Source organism: Onychostruthus taczanowskii, unplaced genomic scaffold, assembly GCF_017590055.1.
Source record: "Onychostruthus taczanowskii isolate IOZ18803 unplaced genomic scaffold, ASM1759005v1 scaffold199, whole genome shotgun sequence".
In the NCBI taxonomy this organism is placed as follows: Eukaryota; Metazoa; Chordata; class Aves; order Passeriformes; family Passeridae; genus Onychostruthus; species Onychostruthus taczanowskii.
The window spans coordinates 279,499-300,169 of NW_024499228.1; the positions used below are offsets into that span (position 1 = coordinate 279,499).

Genomic DNA, 20,671 nt, shown 5'->3' on the forward strand with positions numbered 1-20,671 from the left:
TCCTACAGGAAGTGCCCAGGATCATACTGGGAGTGCCTGGGCTCATACTGGGAGTGCCAAGGAAACTGGAAGCACACGTGGGGAGCACTGGGCTCATGCTGGGAGCAGCCCCTGCCGGCCCCCAAGCCCCGAACCCCTTTCCCGGCTGTGCCCCCCTCCAGCCCCAGCACTGCCAGGGGTCCCCTCCTCTCGGGATCCTCCTTTGGCTTCTGGGGCTCTCCTCTCTCCAGGCTCCCGCTCAGGGAAACCGTGGCTCTCCCGGGGCTCCCCAAAACCGGTGTCCCCCCGCCGGGGCTCTGCTGCCCCCGCCCCCACCGGGACCCCCAAAAACACCTCCCGGGGACCCCCCGATGTCCCTCCGAGGGCCATCTGCAGCTCGGCTTTGGAGCCCTGCCAGCTCCAAACATCCCCCCCCAAAAAAACCCCAAACCCAGGCACCCCCGGGGTATTTAGGGTGAGCTCCCCCTCCCCGGGCACCCGCGGGATGGGGGACGATGCTCCCGGGGTGCTGTGAGTTCAGGCAGCGCCGGAGGCCCGCGCTTCATCCTCCCCTCTCCTCCTGCTGCTTTCTGCTACCGCTCCGCCTCTTCCTCCCTTCCTCCTCCTCCTCCCCCGTTCCTAAAGCCCTCGCAGCCCACAGCAGGAGCGGGGCTGGAGCCGGGACAGGTCGGGATGGGCAGCGCGGGGCTCTCGGCTGCTCCCACCTGCTGGGGCCGGGGGGAACCCAGCCCGGGGAAAAGGAGAGGCAAACTGGGAAAACTGAGGGCTGCACGTCCCAGCTGGGGCTGGCTGGGGACCGCCAGCCCTTGGGGCTGATGCCCAAAAGACAGGCTGGAAATGAATCCCCACAGCCCGGTGTCTGTAGAGCAGGTATTTGTTCAGTGCATCGCTGGAGGTGAGGGGGTTTCTCCTCCTCACTCATCCCCCTTTGTCAGTGCTGTGGTGTATTTATACAGCCGGTGTGGCTCAGTGTCACTGTGTCACTGCAACATCATCACATACCCGCAGGAACTCATTTACACGGTATCAGCTCGTGGTTATCAGACAGTTCTTCTGCACTGCCCTTGTGCCTCCCCAGTTCGGGTCTGTGGGGGGGTCTGTGATGAAGGCTTCCAAGGTCTTCTTCACATCTGAACTTTTCAACTTTGTCTTCAGAGCATGCACAGTTACGGTGCTCCTTCATCTGTCTGGTCTTAACCGGATAATCTAAATTCTTTGTTTTGTGGCTGATTGGCTTTGCACTTGCGAATTTCTCATCAGTACTATGCTTACTTATTTCTAAAGCTATCCGTCTGGTGAGGGATTTTTTTCTTCTTTTTTTGTCTATTAAGCATAAGCAACTAGTTAACCATATACTAGCCATTACACAATATAGAAAGTAATTTAGATCAGGTTATATAGGTATAAAATTTATATTTCAGGTTATATAGGTATAAAAAGCTATGATTCAGGTTATATAGGTATCAGATTATACAGATATATAAAAAGTCATGACTTAGGTTATATAGATATGTCAGGTTATATTGATATCTTATAACCCAAGCTATATCAGCACCTTGTAACTTTGATCCAAGTTCTGTCAGCACCAGGGCTCTTCCCAAAGGCATGGAGATGTTGGAGCAGGGACTGCAGAGACGGATGAGGGATCCCAAGAGTGGGATTTTGGGGACAGCATCCATGGGGATGGGAATGTCCCACTCCCTTGCTGGAGCAGGGTCACACCTGAGCCAGGTGTGCAGGGCAGGGCCTTGCTCTGACCCCAAGCTCTGTCCCAGCTGCAGGATCTGCTTCCCATCGGCTCTTCCTGCTGCGGCCCCGAGCCCAGCTTGATGCTGCACAAAGGGGCTGGGCCGGGGTCACACCCCTGTGGGGGCTGTGCACCTCCTCTGCCCCCTCCCCAAATTCCCTCCCAGGGAGAGCAAAAGCTGAGTCAGGCACCCTGTGGGGAGGGAAAAGGGGTGACACCAGGATAGGAGTGTAATATATAATTTAAGTAATTCATGCTTGTATGAAATATGATGAAAATATATGTCGTAATGTTTTAAAAGAGATATCCCAAAAAGCTCTGTAAGATCCACAAGCTGGAGGTGAGGGATTGCTTCATACAGGGGGACTGTGGCATGCCACTGTGAAATCGCAAAGGGCAGCAAGGAACAGTCTAATTTACAATCGAAAAATCTCGCGAGGAGATGGATCATTACTCAAGGAACACCTGGTCATCAGCACTCAACAAGTACCCAGATCAACATAACCAGAGCTATCACGAACTTGCATCCAAATACCCAGTTCTCATAACCCTCCCATCAGAATTCATGGCTCGCTGAGAACCACATTGTCCAGCCCAACTCGAAGAAAGGAAACAACATGAATACGTTTTAAAAATGAAAAGAACAAGAGAGACTCTGCCTCGGGCCAGAAAAACAGTATAAAAACAGACCACACCAGACTGCATTTGTGAACATTTGGGGTCTGATGTGAAAGAGGTTGGATCATGGTTTGTGCAGGGCAGGGCCTTGCTCTGACCCCAAGCTCTGTCCCAGCTGCAGGATCTGCTTCCCATCGGCTCTTCCTGCTGCGGCCCCGAGCCCAGCTTGGTGCTGTACAAAGGGGCTGGACCGGGGTCATCCCCCATCAGGGGCTGTACACCCCCTCTGCCCCCTCTCCAAATACTCTCTGGGGGAGCAGGAGCTGGGGCAGGAGCCCTGTGGGGAGGGACAAGGGGGTGACACCGGGATGGGGGGCTCACACACGGCCCCTGGGGATCCCCCCTCACTCCCGTGGTGCCAGGAAGACAAACCCCTACATGGAGCCCCTGTCCCTCGGCAGCACCTTGTGGGCAGGCTCTGGCAGCAGCTCTGGGTGTCTGCGGGGTCACGACTGCCCTAAAACCCTCTCCCAGCCCCACTGCCACTCCCAGCTCCCTCAAACCATCCCACAGATCCTGGCTGCCCCCATACCCCAAACCACTCTGTGCAAGAGAAATGGCCCCAAGATCCATCAAAACTCTTTCCCACCTCTCCCAAGACCCATCCAAGTTCTCTCCAAGCCACACAGCCCTTCCAGAACTCCCAAAACTCTCCCACAGACCCCTCCAAAGCCCCCTTAACCTGCTCCCAGCACCACAAATGCAGCCAAGAGACACCAAAACCCCTTCCAATCCTCTCAGGATCCCCTAAACTCCTTCCCAGCCCCCCATGGCACTGACCAGTAGAGGTTTGCGGACAGGAACATCCACAGCTGGGAGCAGCTCAGGCACTTCAGCAGCTTTTTGGGCACTTCCATCCCTTTGGGCTCTTCCCAGAGGCTTAGAGATGTTAGAGGGAGGACTGCAGAGAAGGATGAGGGATGCCAAGAGTGGGATTCTGAAGACAGGATGAAGGCCTGTATGAGCCACTTGCTGTTGTGTTGGTTTGGGGGCCCCCCTGGTGGTCCCAGGGCCCTAGGATGCAGAGCTGTCACCACCTCCTTCTTCGGGTGGTGGCTTTAGTGGGACCTCCATTCCTTGGGGCTCTTCCTGCAGCCAGAGAACTTGTAGAGATCTTCCTCCGGGTGGGTCCTCCAGGTGTTCCATGAGCTTTGGGCTCCTACTGGAAGTGACTGGGCTCTCCTGAGATCATATGGAGATGATACTGGGAGTGACTGGGAATGACTCCAAGCATGCTGAGGGCAACTGGGATATATTGGGAGTGTCTGTAACATTATTGGGAGTGACGGAGACCACACTGGGAACAATAGGGACCATGCTGGAGGCAACTGGGAGCAAGTGGCAGTGACTGGATCTACACTGAGGGAAACTGGGTGTGACTGGAACCCTGGTGGAAGAGACTGGGATCATACAGGGAGTGACTGGGACTATGCAAGAGGCCATTGGTATCTCACTGGGAGGGACAGGGAGCAACTGGAATCATGCTGAGGGCAACTGGGATCATACTGGGAGTGACTATGCTCTGGGAAGCACAGGATGGTGAGGAGCAGGAGGACAACTCCCATCCCAGCCCCACAAACATGCCCCCAGCCCCTGGCTCCCCCTACTCACCCCTGCTCTGACTGTGCTGGACTTGCAGCATCTCCAGGTTGGCAGGGGATGTGCTGAGCACACTCGCTAGCCTGGCTCTGAGAATCCCAATATTCCAGCTCAAATCTGGCCCTGCTCAAAGGGAGTTCCATCCAGGTGCACCCGAACATGGGTGAGGAGGCTGGAGCACTGACTGAAGCTCTTCCCACATTCCAAGCACTTGTAGGGCTTCTCCCTGCCATGAAGATGCTCATGGACAACCAGCTCTGAGCTCTTTCTGAAGCTCTTTCCACCTTTCTCGCCCAGGGTGGGTCTTTCCTCCTCAGAGCAGCCTGGGCTGGGTTTGGAGCCCCTCCTCGTGTGGGATCTCCAGGGCTTTTCCGCCCCGTTGGATTCCTGTGCTGTGCAGCCGCTCAAAACGGCCTCTTCCACGAGGTTCTGCCGTGGGGATTTGTCCTCCCTGCTCTCCATCCTCAGCTCCTTGTCTGCAGGAGGAAGGACAAGGAGAGGATGGGATTTGCCTCCGTGCAGAGGGAAGGGGAAGGAGATCCCCCCAATCCATCCCCAGCAGGACAGCGTTGGCAGCAGGGCTGTCCTGCAGCCGGGGGCTGTGCTGGGCTGGGAGATGGAGCAGGAGAGAGGGAGGAAGGGGCAGTGACTTCTTCCTCACCTGCCTGGGTGTCCTGGGACATCTTCCTCTTCCTCGCAGCCTCCTCCATGTGCCCAAACTTTGGGAACTGGAATTTCTGTTTTGGGGGAAAACAAGATGTGAGTGCATTGGCTTGGCTGTTCCTCCTGCCCAAGTCCATCTCTAGCAGTCACCAGGTGTCTCGTGCCCATAAAAACCTCCAGACCACCAAGATTCAGCTACCCTCAAAAAACCCCAAACCACCAAGATTCAGCAAAAAAACACCCACCAAGGAGTTCCCCTCTCTGGTCTCCCTACTTTGGGGTTCAGGGGCTCCCTCCTGTCTGGGCTTCTGCAACTCCAGTGTGTATTGGTATCCCCTCTCTCTGGGCTGCTGGGGCTCCTGGCAATCCCAGAGGTTCCCTTCTCTGGGCTGCCCCTGTGGGTATCAGTGGGGCTCAGGGGTTCAGCCTGTGTGGGGTCCCCGTTTCACGGCCCCGGGGTACCCATGGGTCTCCCTTGTCCATGGTCCCAACATCTCCAGGCTGCCGGGGTTCCCCCTATCTGGGCTTCACGTTCCAGGCTCCCGAGGGTCCCCCTTACGTGGATGTCCGACCCCACAGGCTGCAGAGGGTCCCCAGCTCCGGCAGCGGCACCAGCCCGCGGCAATTGCCCGAAATGACCGGGACAAAATCCTGCCCCGAAGGAGGCCCTTGGAACGCCCGCCTGCGGCTCCTCCGTGCCCCAGAGATCCCGGCAGCTGTCCCGCTGTCGCAGCTGCGGCTCTGGAGCCGGGAGGCTCTGCGGGACCCCCGGGCTGTGCCCCCTCCCAGCCCGTGCCCGCCCGCTGCTGATGCTCGGCCCGGGCTCTCTCGCCGCTCTGGCTCCCGCAGAGTCCCGCTGTGACCGGCCCCGAGCCCTGCCCAGCGAAGGGTCAGTGTCCATCGCCGGCCCCTGCCGGGCTCCGGCCGCTGCCCGCCCCCAGCACAAGCTGCAGCTCCCAGCGCAGCTCCCTGGAGCCGGCACTGCGGGTTCCCAACCAGGGAACATTCAGTTTCTGGCATCTGTTATCTCTGCTCACATGTGCACAACCAGCTGCTGCTGAGGCAATCCTAGCTCCCACTGAAGACTTCCCACCCAAAATGCTACATTCAGTTCTGACACACCATTAAGAAATCCAAGAGCAAAAGAGTCAGCTGATTACAGAGTCTTGAAAAATTCGAGAACATTTTGTTCTAAAATTACAAATATTAACAGAAGCTGAGAAAGTCAACAATGTTGGAAAACAAGCTTCCAGCACTGGGACTAGAAGAGCTCAGGCAATGCATTTGATTGGAAGGAGACCTCCCTTTCTGACATGTGAGCAATGCCATGGACTTTCCCAAACCAGGGAAGCAGGGAGCCCCAGCAGCAGTGGCTTCACACACAGCAATGACACAGAACAGGGCAGGGCAAGAGGCTGACGAAATTATAACTTCTACTTGAAATTAAGAACTTTTGTTTTTATAGTTCTACTGTAGCCGCTATTTACAAATATAGAGTCAAAAATACTAAAAATGCTACAAATAAAAATATTAGTAGTAATAAAAATAATAACTTGATGTTAATAGCAATAATAGTGACAATAGCAATAAGAATTAATAATGGTAATAAAAACCCTACCATACTTATACTTGGTTTGTATGGCCAGATTTGGGTAAGGGGGAGCTCTAGGAGCACCTTCTGTGAAAGGCTGGAAGCAGCTGCTCCTCCATCTCCCACAGAGTCAATTCCAGCTGGCTCAAGGATGGACTGGCCAAGGCTGGGCCAGTTGGAAATGGTGGTAACACCTTTGGGAAAAGAGATTTAAGAAAAAGAAAGTGGGCGATCGTGAAGCTGTAACTGTGAGCAGGGAAGAGCAGGGTGAGAACATGTGAGAGGAACAACTCTGCACATCCCAGAGCAGGGCAGGACAGGAGGAGGGACAGGAGCTGCTCCAGGTGTGGAGCTGGTTGCCCTGAGATTCCCTGGGGCAGTCCCTGGGGAGGCAGCCGGGCCCTGCAGCCCATGGAGGGCAGGGAGAGCAGAGATGCACCTGCAGCGCCTGGAGGAGCCCGTGCTGGAGCAGGGGGTGCCTGAGCGGGGCTGTGACCCCACGGGAAAGCTGTGCTGGAGCTGGGACCTGGCAGGGACCTGCAAACCCGTGGAGAGAGGAGCCCAGGCTGGAGCAGGGGCCTGGCAGGACTTGTGAGGCCATGGGAGTGTGAGGCACGCTGCAGCAGTTTGTGAAGAGCTGCTGTCCCTGAGATGAACTCACCCGGGAGAAGTTCATGGAGAAGTGTCTGGGGGAGGGACCCCTGGCACAGCAGGGAAGGACTCCTCTCCCGAGCAGCAGGAGAAACAAGGAGTGATGAACTCAGCAGAACCCCCACTGCCTGTCTCCCTGTGCCCACTGGGGGAGGAGGCAGAGCTGGGCAGAAGGTTTTCTTAAAGCTTTATTTTACTTCTCACTATCCTGCTTTGATTTTGATAGCAATAAATTCAATTAATGTCTCTAATTTTGAACCTGTTTTGCCCATGATGGCATCTGCTGAGGGATCTGTCCTAGTCTTTATCTCAACCTGTGAAGCCTTCATTCTATTTTCTCTCTTCTGTCTATCTGTGGAGGGGAGTGAGCAGCTTTGGTGAGTGCCTGGCATCCAGCCACGGTCAACCGGCTACATGGGTTTTTCTTTTCTTTTCTTTTCTTTTCTTTCTTTTTCCTTTTCTTTTCTTTTTTCTTTTCTTTTTCTCTTCTCTTTTTATTTTTCTCCCTTTCCTTTCCTTTCCTTTCCTTTCCTTTCCTTTCCTTTCCTTTCCTTTCCTTTCCTTTCCTTTCCTTTCCTTTCCTTTCCTTTCCTTTCCTTTCCTTTCCTTTCCTTTCCTTTCCTTTCCTTTCCTTTCCTTTCCTTTCCTTTCCTTTCCTTTCCTTTCCTTTCCTTTCCTTTCCTTTCCTTTCCTTTCCTTTCCTACCTTTCCCTCATTCTTTCTTTCCTATTCTTTTGTTCTTTCCAGAGGCCACCGTGAAGAGGTTGAGGGGCTTTGATGGAGGGAGTGAAGGTGGCGGGGAGTAGTGGGGACAGGAGGCACAGGGACGTGGGACAGGCAGGGCAGAAGGGCCCGGGCAGCTGTCAGGGGGCAAGGCCTGTCCCCCCGGGCCAGCAGCAGGCCCGTGCCCTGCCCAGGGCGCTCCCAGCAGGGCTGGCCCCAGAGGCAGGGGCAGAGCCCAGTCCCGGGGCGGCGTTTGTGCCCCGAGCCCCGTCCAGCCCAGCCTGCCCCGAGTGCGCAGTGAGCGCTGGCACGGGCTGCACTGGACAGCGTGACCTGCTGGGGACACTGAGAGCTGCCCTGTGAAACTGCCTGGGACTGCACAGGCACCACAGAAACCCCGGCCAGCACCACCCTTGTCATGTCCCAGGCACCAGAGCACATCCCAGCCCTGCTGCTGGTGATGTCCCAGGCACCAGAGCACATCCCAGCCCCGCTCTGGTGATGTCCCAGGCCCCAGAGCACATCCCAGCCCCGCTCTGGTGATGTCCCAGGCACAGAGCACGTCCCAGCCCTGCTCCTGCTGATGTCCCAGGCACAGAGCACGTCCCAGCCCTGCTCCTGCTGATGTCCCAGGCCCTAAAAGTGTCCCTGGTGTGGGAAGAGCTTCACCCAGCACTCAGCCTTGACCAAACACCAACAGAGGTACCACCAAGGGAATCCCTGCCAGTGCCCAGAGTGTGGGAAGAGCTCCGTGCGCTGCTCCAGCTCCATCCCCCACGGGAGGCTCTGCACTGGATGATCCCCAGTGACCCCGGCGGGCAGAGCCCCGGTGATCCATGGTGCTGGTGATCCATGTTGGGAAGACACCTGGATGGGGGCTCCACATCCTCCTGACTCCCCGTGGCATGGATTTTCTTTTCAGATATCTTCATCCTTTCAAAACACCCAATACCGGGGTAAAAATAAAGATGTTGAAGTAAAACATGGATGGGGACATGGTGGGTGCATGGCCATGCACAGTGACATGGGGAGATCTTCCAGGGAATGTGGGGCATGCTTGCTTAGAGGGAGTTGAGGGCTCCTGGGAAGGACTTGGGGGTTGCTCAGGACTTTGGGGACACCAGGCCAAGTGGCTCCAGTTGCTTTGGAAGATGCTGGTGGAGGTTCTGGGGCAGCTGATCAAGGACCCCCTGCCCTGGAACTGTCCCCATGTCCCACTTCCCGGTGTCCCCTGTAGTGGATGCCCCTCTCCCCGCTGTCATTCCCCTTCCCCCCGGCCATTCCCCTGTCACCCCACTCCCGGTCCAGTTCTGCTCCCTTCCCACTCCCTGTCCCCATTCCCGCTCCCATTCCCCATTCCCATTCCCTGTCCCCATTCCCGGTCCCTGTCCCCATTGTCGCTCCCTGTCCCCATTCCCACTTCCTGTCCCCATTCCCTGTTCCCATTCCCGCTCCCTGTCCCCTCTCACCGGACGCCGCCGCCATCGCTCCGGTCCTCCCGCGGCCCTCACGTGACCGAGGAACGCCCGCGCTGCTCCCGCCCACCAACCCCAGCGCGCGATCGTTCCTGTATTTGCATAACCACGCCCTTCGCTTCGGCCCCGCCCCCAGCCGGCTGCAGCCGCGTCCCGGCGCTGTTTGCTCCCAGTTCCTCCCCAGCGCTCCCAGTAAGAGCGGGACTGGCAGGGAGGGCGCTCCCAATTCCTGCCCGGTGCTCTCACCATCGCTCATAGCGCTCCCAGCAAGAGAGGACTGGCAGGGAGAGCGCTCCCCATTCCTGCCCGGTGCTCTCACCATCGCTCCCAGTAAGAGCGGGACTGGCAGGGAGAGCGCTCCCCATTCCTGCCCGGTGCTCTCACCATCGCTCCCAGTAAGAGCGGGACTGGCAGGGAGAGCGCTCCCAGTTCCTGCCCGCTGCTCTCTCACCATCGCTCCCAGCCCTCCCACTGTCGCTCCCAGTGCCGGGCGGGGCGGGGCCGCTTTGGAACCCCCCGGGCAGAGCGCGGCTGCTTTTGAGTGTCGGCACCGCCCGGGCCGGGCTGGGAGCGGAGCGGGAGCTGCAGGGAGAGGAGGGAGAGAGGAAAAGAAAAAGGAAAGGGAAGGAGAGGATCGAGAGGAAAAGGAGCAGGACGAGGAGGGAAAAGGAGGAGCGGGAGAGGAGCAGCAGTAGCAGCACCACGCGGCTGCCCCGGTTCCGCCGGCATCGCCCCCCGGCGCCGCAGGTGAGCGGGAGGGGGAGTCGCCCCAAATCCATCGCGGGGGTCTCCGGGAGGGTTTTTTTGCGGGGCAGGGGATGTTTGGATCTTGCAGAACCCCAAAGCTGAGCCGGAAATGGCCCTGCCCTGTCCCGGCACGGAGGGGGCAATACCGGCTTTGGGGATCCCCGAGAGAGCCGGGGCCAAGGCGGGAGCCTCGGATTGGAGAGAGCTCCCCGGAGAGGGGCGAACCCGGTGCAGAGGAGCCCCTGGAAGCCTGGAGGAGTGGGGGAGGCTGGGATGAGCGGGCTCCGGGCCCCCCGAGGCTGCAAGGGGCGATGACCTCCTGCTGCCCTTGGGCGGCGGCACCATCAGAGCCAACACGCTCAGCCCTTATTTTGCCCCCCAAACCAGGATTTCCCATTCCCAAACTTCGGCCCGATGGAGGAGGAGAACGACGCTGCGAGGAGGAGGAAGATGCCCCGGGACACTGAGGCAGGTAAGGAGGAAGTCAGTGCCCCTTTTCCCCTCTCTCCTGCTCCATCTCCCAGCCCCCGGCTGCAGGACAACCCTGCTGCCAACGCTGTCCTGCTGGGGATGGACTGGGGGGATCTCCTTCTCCTTCCCTCTGCACGGAGGCAAATCCCATCCTCTCCTTGTCCTTCCTCCTGCAGACAAGGCGCTGAGGATGGAGAGCAGGGAGGACAAATCCCCAAAGCAGAACCTCGTGGAAGAGGCCGTTTTGAGCAGCTGCACAGCACAGGAATCCAATGGGGAGGAAAAGCCCTGGAGATCCCACAGGAGGAGGGGCTGCAAACATGGATCACGGGGATCTGAGGAGGAAAGACCCACCCTGAGCCAGGGAGGCGGCTGGAGCTCAGAGCTGGGGGTCCCTGAGCAGCTTCACAATAGGCAGAAGCTCTACAAGTGCTCCGAATGTGGGAAGAGCTTCAGAAAGAGATCCTACCTGATCAATCATTTTAGAATCCACACTGGGGAGCGGCCCTACGAGTGTGGGCAATGTGGAAAGAGCTTCAGATGGAGATCCCACCTGAACTCCCACATGGGAATCCACACTGGAGAAAGGCCCTATGAGTGTGTGGAGTGTGGGAAGAGCTTCAGCCAGAACTCCAACCTGATCCGCCACCAGCGCATCCACACTGGGGAGAGGCCCTACGAATGTCCTGAGTGCGGGAAGAGCTTCACAGCCAGATCCAACCTAACTGTCCACCAGAGGAGCCACACCGGGGAAAGGCCCTACAAGTGTGACAAATGCAGCAAGAGGTTTCAGATCAGCTCCAATCTCCTCCAGCACCAGCGCACGCACACAGAGGAGAGGCCCTTCCGCTGCCCTGACTGCAGGCAGGGCTTCAGGGACAAGTACAGCCTCCTCAGGCACCAGCACATCCACACCGGAGAGAGGCCCTGTGAGTGTCCCAAGTGTGGGAAGAGCTTCAGTTTGAGGTCCAACCTGATAATCCACCAGAGCAGCCACACGAAGGAACGACCCTATGAGTGTGGGGAGTGCGGGAAGAGCTTCGCCTACAACTCCAGCCTGATCCGCCACCAGAAGATTCACACAGGGGAGAAGCCCTACGAGTGTGATAAATGCAGGAAAAGGTTTCAGACCAGCTCCAGTCTCCTCCTGCACCAGCGCACACACACAGAGGAGAGGCCCTTCCGCTGCCCGACTGCAGGAAGGGCTTCAGGCACAACTCCACCCTCGTGAGGCACCGGCGCATCCACGCCGGGGAGAGTCCCTACGAGTGTCCCCAGTGTGGGAAGAGCTTCAAGACGAGCTATGAACTGACTGCCCACCAGAGGAGCCACACAGGGGAATGGCCCTACGAGTGTGGGGAGTGTGGGAAGACCTTCAGCCAGAGCTCAAACCTGACTGCCCGCCAGAGGATCCACACCAGGGAGAGGCCCTATGAGTGTCCCCAGTGTGGGAAGAGCTTCTCACAGAGGTCAGCCTTGACCCAACACCAACGCAGCCAGCACTGAGGGAAGCCGTGGGAGTGCCCCGAGTGCGGGAGCAGCTTTGTGTGCTGCTCCAGCTCCCCAACTCCATCCCCCACGGGAGGATCCGCGCTGGATGATCCCCAGTGACCCCCAGTGCTGGGGCAGAGCCCCAGTGATCTGTGGTGCTGGTGATCCATGTTTGGAAGACACCTGGCTGGGGGCTCCACATCCTCCTGGCTCCCTGTGGACACCTGGACACATCCACTGACCAACATCAGAAATCCATTGTGGAGAGCAGATTTGTCAACTTCTGACCCCAGAAAAATCTCACTTTTTGCATCTTTTGATCGCATCAAGTAACACTGGATGGCCTCGGAGGTCTTCTCCAACATAAATCCATCCTTTTAGTTCTCTCTGGCCCATGGGAATTTTCCACAGCCAAATGGGGTTGGATTGGGGCAAAACCCATGGTTCTGGAGACAGTGGGGTAGAAACCCCTCCAAAAAAAGTTCTCTCCATCCACCCAAGCATGTGGATGCTCTGCTGGCAGGGACACATAAATCCTTTTGTTTTGGCCTTCAAACACAAAGGTTTCTGTTCATACCTTTGAAAGCCCTGAAACTGGGGTAAAAATAAAGACATGGAACTATGGCATGGATGGGCACATGTGAGTACACAGCCATGGGTGGGGACCTGAGTTGGAAATGGCCATGGATAGGGACATGGGGGGACACAGCCATGGATGGTGACATGGGAGGACAAGAACATGAATGGAAACATGAAGTGGGACAGCATCAATGCCACCATTGTGCCACCACAGTGCTGCCAGCACCAGCACCTTCATCTCAGCCAAGGTGAAGCGCTGCCTGATGCAGTTCCTGCCACCGCAGCCCCCCTGCCACCATTGTGATGTCCCAGCTGAATGTCACCCCTACCAGGGCAGGATGGGAACTGGTTCAGCTGGTGACAAGTGGTTCAGGAGCAAGTGACAGCCACCAGGGTGTCCCAGGGCCACTGCGCTCAGGGGACCCCAACCACCCCTGGGGACAGGGCAGGGGTCAGTGTCACCCACAGGGGTCATGTGGGCCCATGCTGGGTGTCACTGGAGGTGTCCTGGTGGCAGGGTCCCCACAGGTGTGGTGACGTTGTCCCCTGGTGTGTGTCCTGGTAGCATCATGTCCCTTCTGTTTGTCCCCATCCCCTGCCATGGCTCTCTGTCACCCCTCTGTGTGTCCCTGTGCCCCCTGCGAGTCCCTGTCCCCATCTCCCCCGATTGTTCTTGTCCCCTTCTGTGTGTCCCAGTCCCTCCCACTATGTCCCTGTTCCCCGCTCCCGCTGGGGCAAAGTCCCCAAGGTCCCTGGCCCGGAGCAGGGTGTCCCTCTGTCCCTCAGCATGTTCCCGTGGCTGCTCCTGGTGCTGAGCGTCTGTGCCCCCCCCGCACAGGTAGGGACACACCACAACACCCTGTGACACCCTGTGACATCCTGTGACCCCGTGACAACCACTGTCCTCTGATTTTGGGTCCTGGCCCTTTCCCCATGTTTTGGGTCCTTCCCCGCCCATTTTGGATCCTTTCCCTCCTATTTTGAGTGCTTTCCCCTCTGGTTTGGATCCTTTCCCCCAATTTTGGGAACTCAGCCCTTGCTTCTGGTACTTTTTTGCATGCATCCCCCCCACTCAATCCCTTTCCCAGCCCTTAACTCCCCTCACCAGTCACCCCCTGTCCCCCCAGGCATGACCCCAGCTATCCCCACTGTGCCACATGGATTTGGTGCTCACCATCCTGGATGCCCTCGAGTCCCCGGCCCAGGACTGTGGATCTTCTCTTCCAGGAGATCCAGAGCTGGCCCGGCTTCCAGGGGACACTGGTGGCACCAATGCTCAGGGTGGGTGGCCTGGTGGGGTTGCTGGGAGGGGGTTTGGGGTCATCTTGGGACTCACCGTGGGTCTTGTCCACTCTGCAGTGAGGAGGGGCCCCAGCCAGGGAGCCCGGGATGGACGTGGGCAGGAGAGGTTGGACATGGGTCCAGATGGACACCAGAGCTGTGGATCCCAGTCTGGATGGACACCAGAGCCTTGGATCCCAGTCTGGATGGACACGGGTCCAGATGGGCACCAGAGCCTTGGATCCCAGTCTGGATGAACACCAGAGCTATGGATCCCAGTCTGGATGGACACCAGAGCCTTGGATCCCAGTCTGGATGGACACCAGAGCTGTGGATCCCAGTCTGGATGGACACCAGAGCCTTGGATCCCAGTCTGGATGGACACGGGTCCAGATGGGCACCAGAGCCTTGGATCCCAGTCTGGATGAACACCAGAGCTATGGATCCCAGTCTGGATGGACACCAGAGCCTTGGATCCCAGTCTGGATGGACACAGGTCTGGATGGACACCAGAGCCATGGATCCCAGTCTAGATGGACACTGGTCCAGGTGGACACCAGAGCCATGGATCCCAGTCTGGATGGACACTGGTCTGGATGGACACCAGAACCTTGGATCCCAGTCTGGATGGACACAGGTCCAGATGGACACCCGAGCCTTGGATCCCAGCTGGACAGACCATGGTCCAGATGGACACCTGAGCCATGGATGTCAGCTGGACTCTGCTCTGGACGATCCTGGCCCTGCAGCACCCAGCCTGGATAGCCTCCAGCCCAGATCACCACCTGCCTGGCCACACCCTGGCCCACCTCACTGGCCCACCAGCACATCCCAGTAGCCCCAACTCCCAAACCCCCCAAAATAAACTCAATTCCAGAACATCAGTATCACCAAAGGGCTACTGGGGACAGCTAAAGGTGATACAGAGACTATCTTCAGAAGGCATGAAAAGACACTTTATTATTAGAAATTTACAGTTCTTATAGAAACAGTGGTGGACCTAAGACTCGATTGGCTTTTAGGAATCTTCTCTCACACTGTTGGTGAACTATGAACAGCATACTCTGTAGAACTCTATCTATAAACAATGGTTACAGAAAGAGAGATAATCATTGTTTGAATTCTTTCCTGTAAGTTTCCCACAGCTTCTAAAATCCTGGGAGAGCTATGTCTCTCTCTGTACAGCAGATTTGTAATTACTACACATCAGTGCCTGGTGGTCCCTGCAGAATCAGGGGGAAACTGAGGCACAGGGTGGGGGTGACTTTGAGATATTGGGAGGGGACTTCCGGAGCCACCCTGGAGACCCCAAAATGAGCACCCACCCCTCCAAACTGTCATCGCAGCATCCCAGGCCCCCCACTGTCATATCGGGGGGCTCCAGGAGCCACCTCGACCCTTCAGTCCTTCCGAGGGGTGACCCTCCGTGTCCCCCTGGTGTCACCGGCGTGTCCCCAGCGGGAGAAGTGACATCACCTCCCAGAGAAGGAGGAGGTGAGGGTGTGACTGAAACTCCTGCCCAGTCACCTGGGGAAGCTGCGGCAGGAGCCGGGGCCGAGCGCGGGCAGCAGCGGAGGTGCCGCGGGGACCGGGGTGGGGGGACACGGGGACACTCTCCAAAGTCCCCAAGTTCCCCTCGGGGGATGCTACGGCCGGGGCAGCGCGGGGCAGCATCCTCGGGGGGATGTGGAGGGTGGAAGCGGCGGGGGGTGGCCCCAAAAATCTTGTCTCCCCTCCTATCCGTAGGATGTGGGCCACCCTCGCTTTGGGGCGCTGGTGACAAATTTGGCGGGTGGCGGTGACAAAAAGCGCAGGTGCCACCTCGGGGAACAAAGGGGGGCTCAGGGATGTCCCCAGGTTTCGGGGCAGCGGGGGGGAAGGATCCGGTCCCGCCTGCTCCCGGGGCACGGGCCGGGTGGGGCACATGTCACTCTGTCCCCCCGGCACCCTGTCCCCCTGTCCCCGGCATGGGGGCTGGCATGGACAGCCACTGGGTGGGGAGGAGAACCCAAAAATTGGGACCCCTGGGTGGGCAGGGGCACCTCGGAGATGTGGGACCCCACAAATTTGGGACACCTGGATGGGCAGATTTGGAACCCTAAATATTGGGGACCCCCTCAAGGTGGGGATGCCAGGTTGGGGATGCCCACCCCACCATGCCCAAATCCAGCCCCTGGACTACCCAAAATGACTCCCCCCCATCCCATGCCCACCCAGGGACTCCCAAAATGCCTCTCCCCACCCCACAACTGCAAATCCAGCCCCAAAAATGCCTCCCCCCACCCCACCACTCCCAAATTCAGCCCGTGGACCCCCCCAAACACGACTCTCCCCATCCCAAATTTCCCTCCCCAATCCCAAATTTCCTCCTCCACCCCAACTTCTGGAGGTGGAAGCCCACCCACCCCTCCGCCCCTGGTCCCCCGCCCTACTGAAGACCTACAAGTTGCCGCCCCCCCCGGAGGGGACACCTAAAGGGGCGGGGGTCCCGAGGGGCCAGCGCTGGGCACACTCCTACAGCCACCCCAACACCGGGGGTGACAGGGATGTCCCCAAGGCCAGTGTGCCCTGGTCGCTGTTCCAGGGGGGATTTTCCTCCCCCTCCAAGTGCCCAGAGAGCCACAGGGACCCGAGGGGACATGAGGGGACACGAGGGGACAAGGCCACCCCTGCAACGGTACCTGCACTCTGTGGGCAGGAGGAGGGGACACGGCGACAGCGGGGCCAGGGCAGAGCTGGGGGTGCAGGATGGGGCAGGTGAGGGGGGTACAGGTGGGGGCTGAGGGATTATGTGGTTATGAGGGGTGGGGGGTGATGATGGGGATGGTTTTGAGGGTGATGGGTGGGGGGTGATGGGTTGTGGGATGGTGATGATGATGGGTGGGGGGTGATGAATTTTGGGGTTGACAGTGATGGATGGGCAGTGATGGGGATGGTTTGGCTGTCATAGTTTGGGGGGGCAATGAATTTTGGGGTGATGATGGTGTTGGGTGGGGGGTGATGAATTTTGGGGTGTGGGGTGGAAGGTGCTGGTCTGGCACAGCCCCCTGTGGTGCCCGGTCCTCCCTGTCCCCAGGGGCTGTTCCTGCGTGTCCCCGTGCCAGGACTGCCACTGATGGTGGCACCGGGCCATGCCCCATGGTCGCCGTCCCCACAGGGCAGACACGGAGCCAGCCCAGCTTGGCCCCACGTCAAGTTGTCACTGTCACACTGTCACACCCTCTGGCATTGCCACCCTATGGCCACGTGTCTGCTGGCACTGCCACGCTCATGGTGGCACCTCCACGGCTGTCACCACACCCTCCTTCTGCTCCTTGCCCTCTTCGCCCCAGATACCCCCCTTCCCCATCGGGGCCCCTGGGAGTGGGACGAGTGAAGCCAGCCATGGACAAGGTCTCTGGGAAGGGACAAAAGATCCAGGGAAGTGACAGGGACCCGCGGAAATAAGAGGGACCGGGAGGTTTTGGGACTCAGTGGGGCTGGGGATGTGTGTGGGGGAAGGGTCTGGGTTGGGTCAAGGCTCCGCTCCTCCCGCACCACCCCCCGTGTCCCACTGCTGGCAGTGTCACCATCGGGTGACCAGCGAGGACGGGCAGGTCTGAGCACCAGGACAGGGCATCCAGGAGCTGCCATGGGTGGAGATTGGGGCGTTCAAGGGGAAGGGGGAACTCAATGCCAGCATCCCCAGCCCCCCCTCTGTCTGTTCCCCCCAGCTGTCAATCAAACCCTCACTGCTGGGGGCACCCAAAAACCCCGGGGACCCCCCGACCCCTCCCCACCTGCCCAGCCAGGGGGGAGCTGAACAAGAGGGACACGTGATTGGAGTGTCCACTGCTCCCAGTGCCCCCTCCCAGTGCTCCCAGCATCTCAACTCAGTGCTCCCAGTTCTCCTCACAGCTCCCAGCAGGACTCCCTGGTTCCCCTCCCTGCTCCCAGTTCCAACCAGCGCTCCCAGTAGGATTCCCTGGTTCCCCTCCCTGCTCCCAGTTCCAGCCAGTGCTCCCAGCTGACTCTCAGTTCACTCCTGCTGGACTCAGTGTTGCTCCCTCCGGCGCCTCCAGTCCCACCCCTTGTCTCCCCACAGTGCTCCCAGTGCCATCCCCGTGTCACTCCCAGACTCTCCTCAGTGCTCCCAGTTCACTCCCAGTGCTCCCAGTCACCCCCTGGCTCCCCCCACCATCTTTTCAATCCCTCTCGAGTCTTGGGCTCACCCCAAACTGACTCCAGCTCTTTCAGATTCATCAAGGGCAGAGCAAAGGGGAATTTCTGTGGAAGCTGCAGAACCCCTGTCAGCACCAGAATTCCCAATGTTTCACTCACTGTCCCAAGGCAACACCTAAACCCAGCCTTTCCCACCTAAACCCAGCTTATCCCACCTAAACCCAGCTTTTCCCACCTAAACCCGGCCTTTCCCAACTAAACCTGACTTTTCCTACCTAAACCCAGCTTTTCCCACCTAAACCCAGCTTTTCCCAACTAAACCCAGCCTTTCCCAACTAAACCCAGCTTTTCCCAACTAAACCTGGGGTTTCCCACCTAAAAACAGCTTTTCCCACCTAAACCCAGCTTTTCCCACCACCGACTCTGGGACATTGTCTGTGCCAAGGACCCTAAATCCTGGACACAGCATCAAAGTGGAGACACCAAACTTCCTGTGACCCCCAAATCTTGCAGCTGCTTTGGTCATTGCCAGCCTGGAGAACAACTCAAGATCACCCAGAGCACAGGGTTGGGGACAAGGACACCCCAAGACCCTCAGACCCCCTAGGGGGAGGTGGGGGGTGAGGACACCAAGACCCCCCACGCCTGAAGAGCTGCCTTTCATGGCCCCTCAGCCCTGCTGGGATGATCCCCCCGAGTTCAAACCCCCACATGGCTCCCCCTGATTTCTATTGATTCGGTTTTACCTGGTTTTCCTTCGTTTCCAGGGGAGATTTCTGCAGGGATCGAGCCATCCCCATGGCTAATAATAACCTGCCTTTCTCCCACCCCTGTGTTATGAAGAATTCATCCAGATGTGTCACAAATGACCTCCACTTCTTTCAAACAGGTAAAAGATGCCACCTTTTCCCTGCTCTGGTCTGTCCCCGCAGGGAGGACTTTGGTGTCTGTGCCAAGGGCTGTGCAGCCACTTTGGGGTGGAGCAGGGGCTGAGGTGGGTGGATGTGGAGCAGAGATCCTCCCACCTGCAGAACTTGCTCTGCCCACCCCAAACACACACTTTAGTTGTTTTGACCTGTTTAACCATTTCTCCAGCCTCCTCCACCATCCAGCATCAGCCACTGTCAGAAAATCTTGCTGTTTTCAATGGCTGCAGCATTAAGTGAGAAAGTTCGACATGACAAAAATTTGGGGTGCTGGAGACAGCAGGGATTTCCAAACTGTGTGTTCCATATTTTGTCTAAAAAGCTGTTGATATCTGGATGTTTAGACACTTTCTGAGTTGCATTTATCATTTGAAAATGTAAAAAGCTTCATCTCCACAGCACACCTAAAGGCCACATTCACCCCACTCCCCTAATCCCAGGCCAATTCCTGCGCTCTGTCTGAAGCCCCCAGTCCCAGCCCAGTTTAGGCTGTTCTAATTCAGCACTGCCAGTCCCACCCTGATGGACTGAAGTGCCTGCAGTCCATTTCATGAGGCTCAAAACTAGCAGGAAGTTCTCAGCTTTAATTTTCAGCTGGCTTAGCCCTGAAGCAGGTCACCAGAGTCTCCTAAACCCCCAGAAATTTCACAAGGAAGGGACAAAGTGCCCAGCCAAGGTACTGAAGTGGTGACTTCCACTGTGCCAACAGCAGTCCTGGGACTGCAGCCTGAGATCCCTGCGGAGCCACATTTTCCCAGGAGCAGCAGTCTGGTGGATGTTTAAAAACATCCTTAGCAATTACGACAGTTCTTAAGCAAGAACTGTGCATCTTTGGCAATTCAGATGGACAGTTCTTTCCTGTGCCTCCACGACAGCCCTCAAAGCAGAGCAAACCCACTGATTTCAGGACACGAAAGACCCCTGCAGGAGGAACTCAAGCTCCCAGATGTGTCCCCAGTCCTTCCCTCACTGTTGCCAACAGAGCTTTAGGACACCACCCAGAGCCCCCGTGCTCACGGCAGGTGAGCTCAGCTCAGCTGGCAGCGAGGTTGTGCCAGCTCCCATTCTGGCAGCCCAGTGCTGGGGTGTTGGGAAGGATGAAAGTTTGACAAGAAAGTCTCACAGGTATGGATGCTTAGCAGAAAGATTTTTGAATGTAGAAGCTGAGGAAGGAATAGAGATGGAAGCAAATTTTGATATAGAAGAAAAGAATTGCTGAGCCAGTCTTACTAGATTACCAAGGAGGCAAAGGGTGTGTTAGTTACAAAGGGGGTTTTTATCACTTAGAGCAAAGGATAAACCCACCTCAAACAAGAAGACGTTTTTACCAAGGAGAAAGATAGCACAGGCAAACAAGTCAGCAGATGTTGCAAGTAGAAAAAAGGTCTCCGAATTTTCCACTGCAAGAAAACTGAAAAACAACTACTAGCTTCAACTGTAATGTACTAACTTTTAGTGATTGGAGAATAGTAACATGAACATGGTAATTATTGTAGTTGTGATAGGCTATAGATAAAAGTTAAGGTATAGATTGGTTCTACTGTGTTAAGATGTTCAGCAAAGAAAAGTATATCATGCATTTGTAACCTAAACTAAGGGTCCTCAGGCCTGCTTCCAGCTGGAGCTGACAGCTGTAGGCACAGGCTCTGTCGCCCATGACCTGACTGCTGTAACGTCTTGGATGTCATCAACTGCATTTGGAAGAGCCAGCTAGAGTCCCATATCCCTCATTCAGGCTCTTACACTGGGGTGGCTCCTGGTGGGTCACGGCGGGCACAGACTCAACCGCTCACCCACAGGTCTGTGCTGTCCCAGGATTCACAACAAAATCTCTTTTTCCCACCCTGTCAGAGAGAGCAAAGTCCCAGCACCTGCTGCAAGGTTAAAA

General features: G+C 57.3%; 1 protein-coding gene, 1 long non-coding RNA gene and 1 pseudogene across 2 annotated transcripts; 2 read left to right on the forward strand and 1 right to left on the reverse strand.

The window, feature by feature from the left end:
- Nucleotides 1-2,512: 2,512 nt before the first annotated feature.
- Nucleotides 2,513-7,405, reverse strand: LOC121334899. Its single transcript, XR_005952495.1, has 5 exons — nt 6,306-7,405; nt 4,686-4,761; nt 4,037-4,500; nt 3,206-3,607; nt 2,513-2,702 (listed from the first exon to the last, which is right to left on the reverse strand). It is a non-coding gene; the product is annotated as an uncharacterized LOC121334899 (long non-coding RNA).
- Nucleotides 7,406-9,348: 1,943 nt separating this feature from the next.
- Nucleotides 9,349-13,330, forward strand: LOC121334897 (annotated as a pseudogene).
- A 175-nt stretch (nt 13,331-13,505) lies between these two features.
- LOC121334898 lies at nt 13,506-14,739 on the forward strand. Its single transcript, XM_041402419.1, has 2 exons — nt 13,506-13,696; nt 13,775-14,739. The coding sequence occupies exons 1-2, from the start codon at nt 13,545-13,547 to the stop codon at nt 14,532-14,534; spliced, it is 912 nt and encodes a 303-aa protein (XP_041258353.1). The 5' UTR covers nt 13,506-13,544; the 3' UTR covers nt 14,535-14,739.
- Nucleotides 14,740-20,671: the final 5,932 nt, after the last annotated feature.

Bases quoted from the DNA above. Each gene is read 5' to 3' on its own strand.
- LOC121334898 (XM_041402419.1), top strand. From the start codon at position 13,545: ATGACCCCAGCTATCCCCACTGTGCCACATGGATTTGGTGCTCACCAT. The intron at 13,697-13,774 runs GTGGGTGGCCTG...TCCACTCTGCAG, and splicing joins TGGTGGCACCAATGCTCAGG to TGAGGAGGGGCCCCAGCCAG.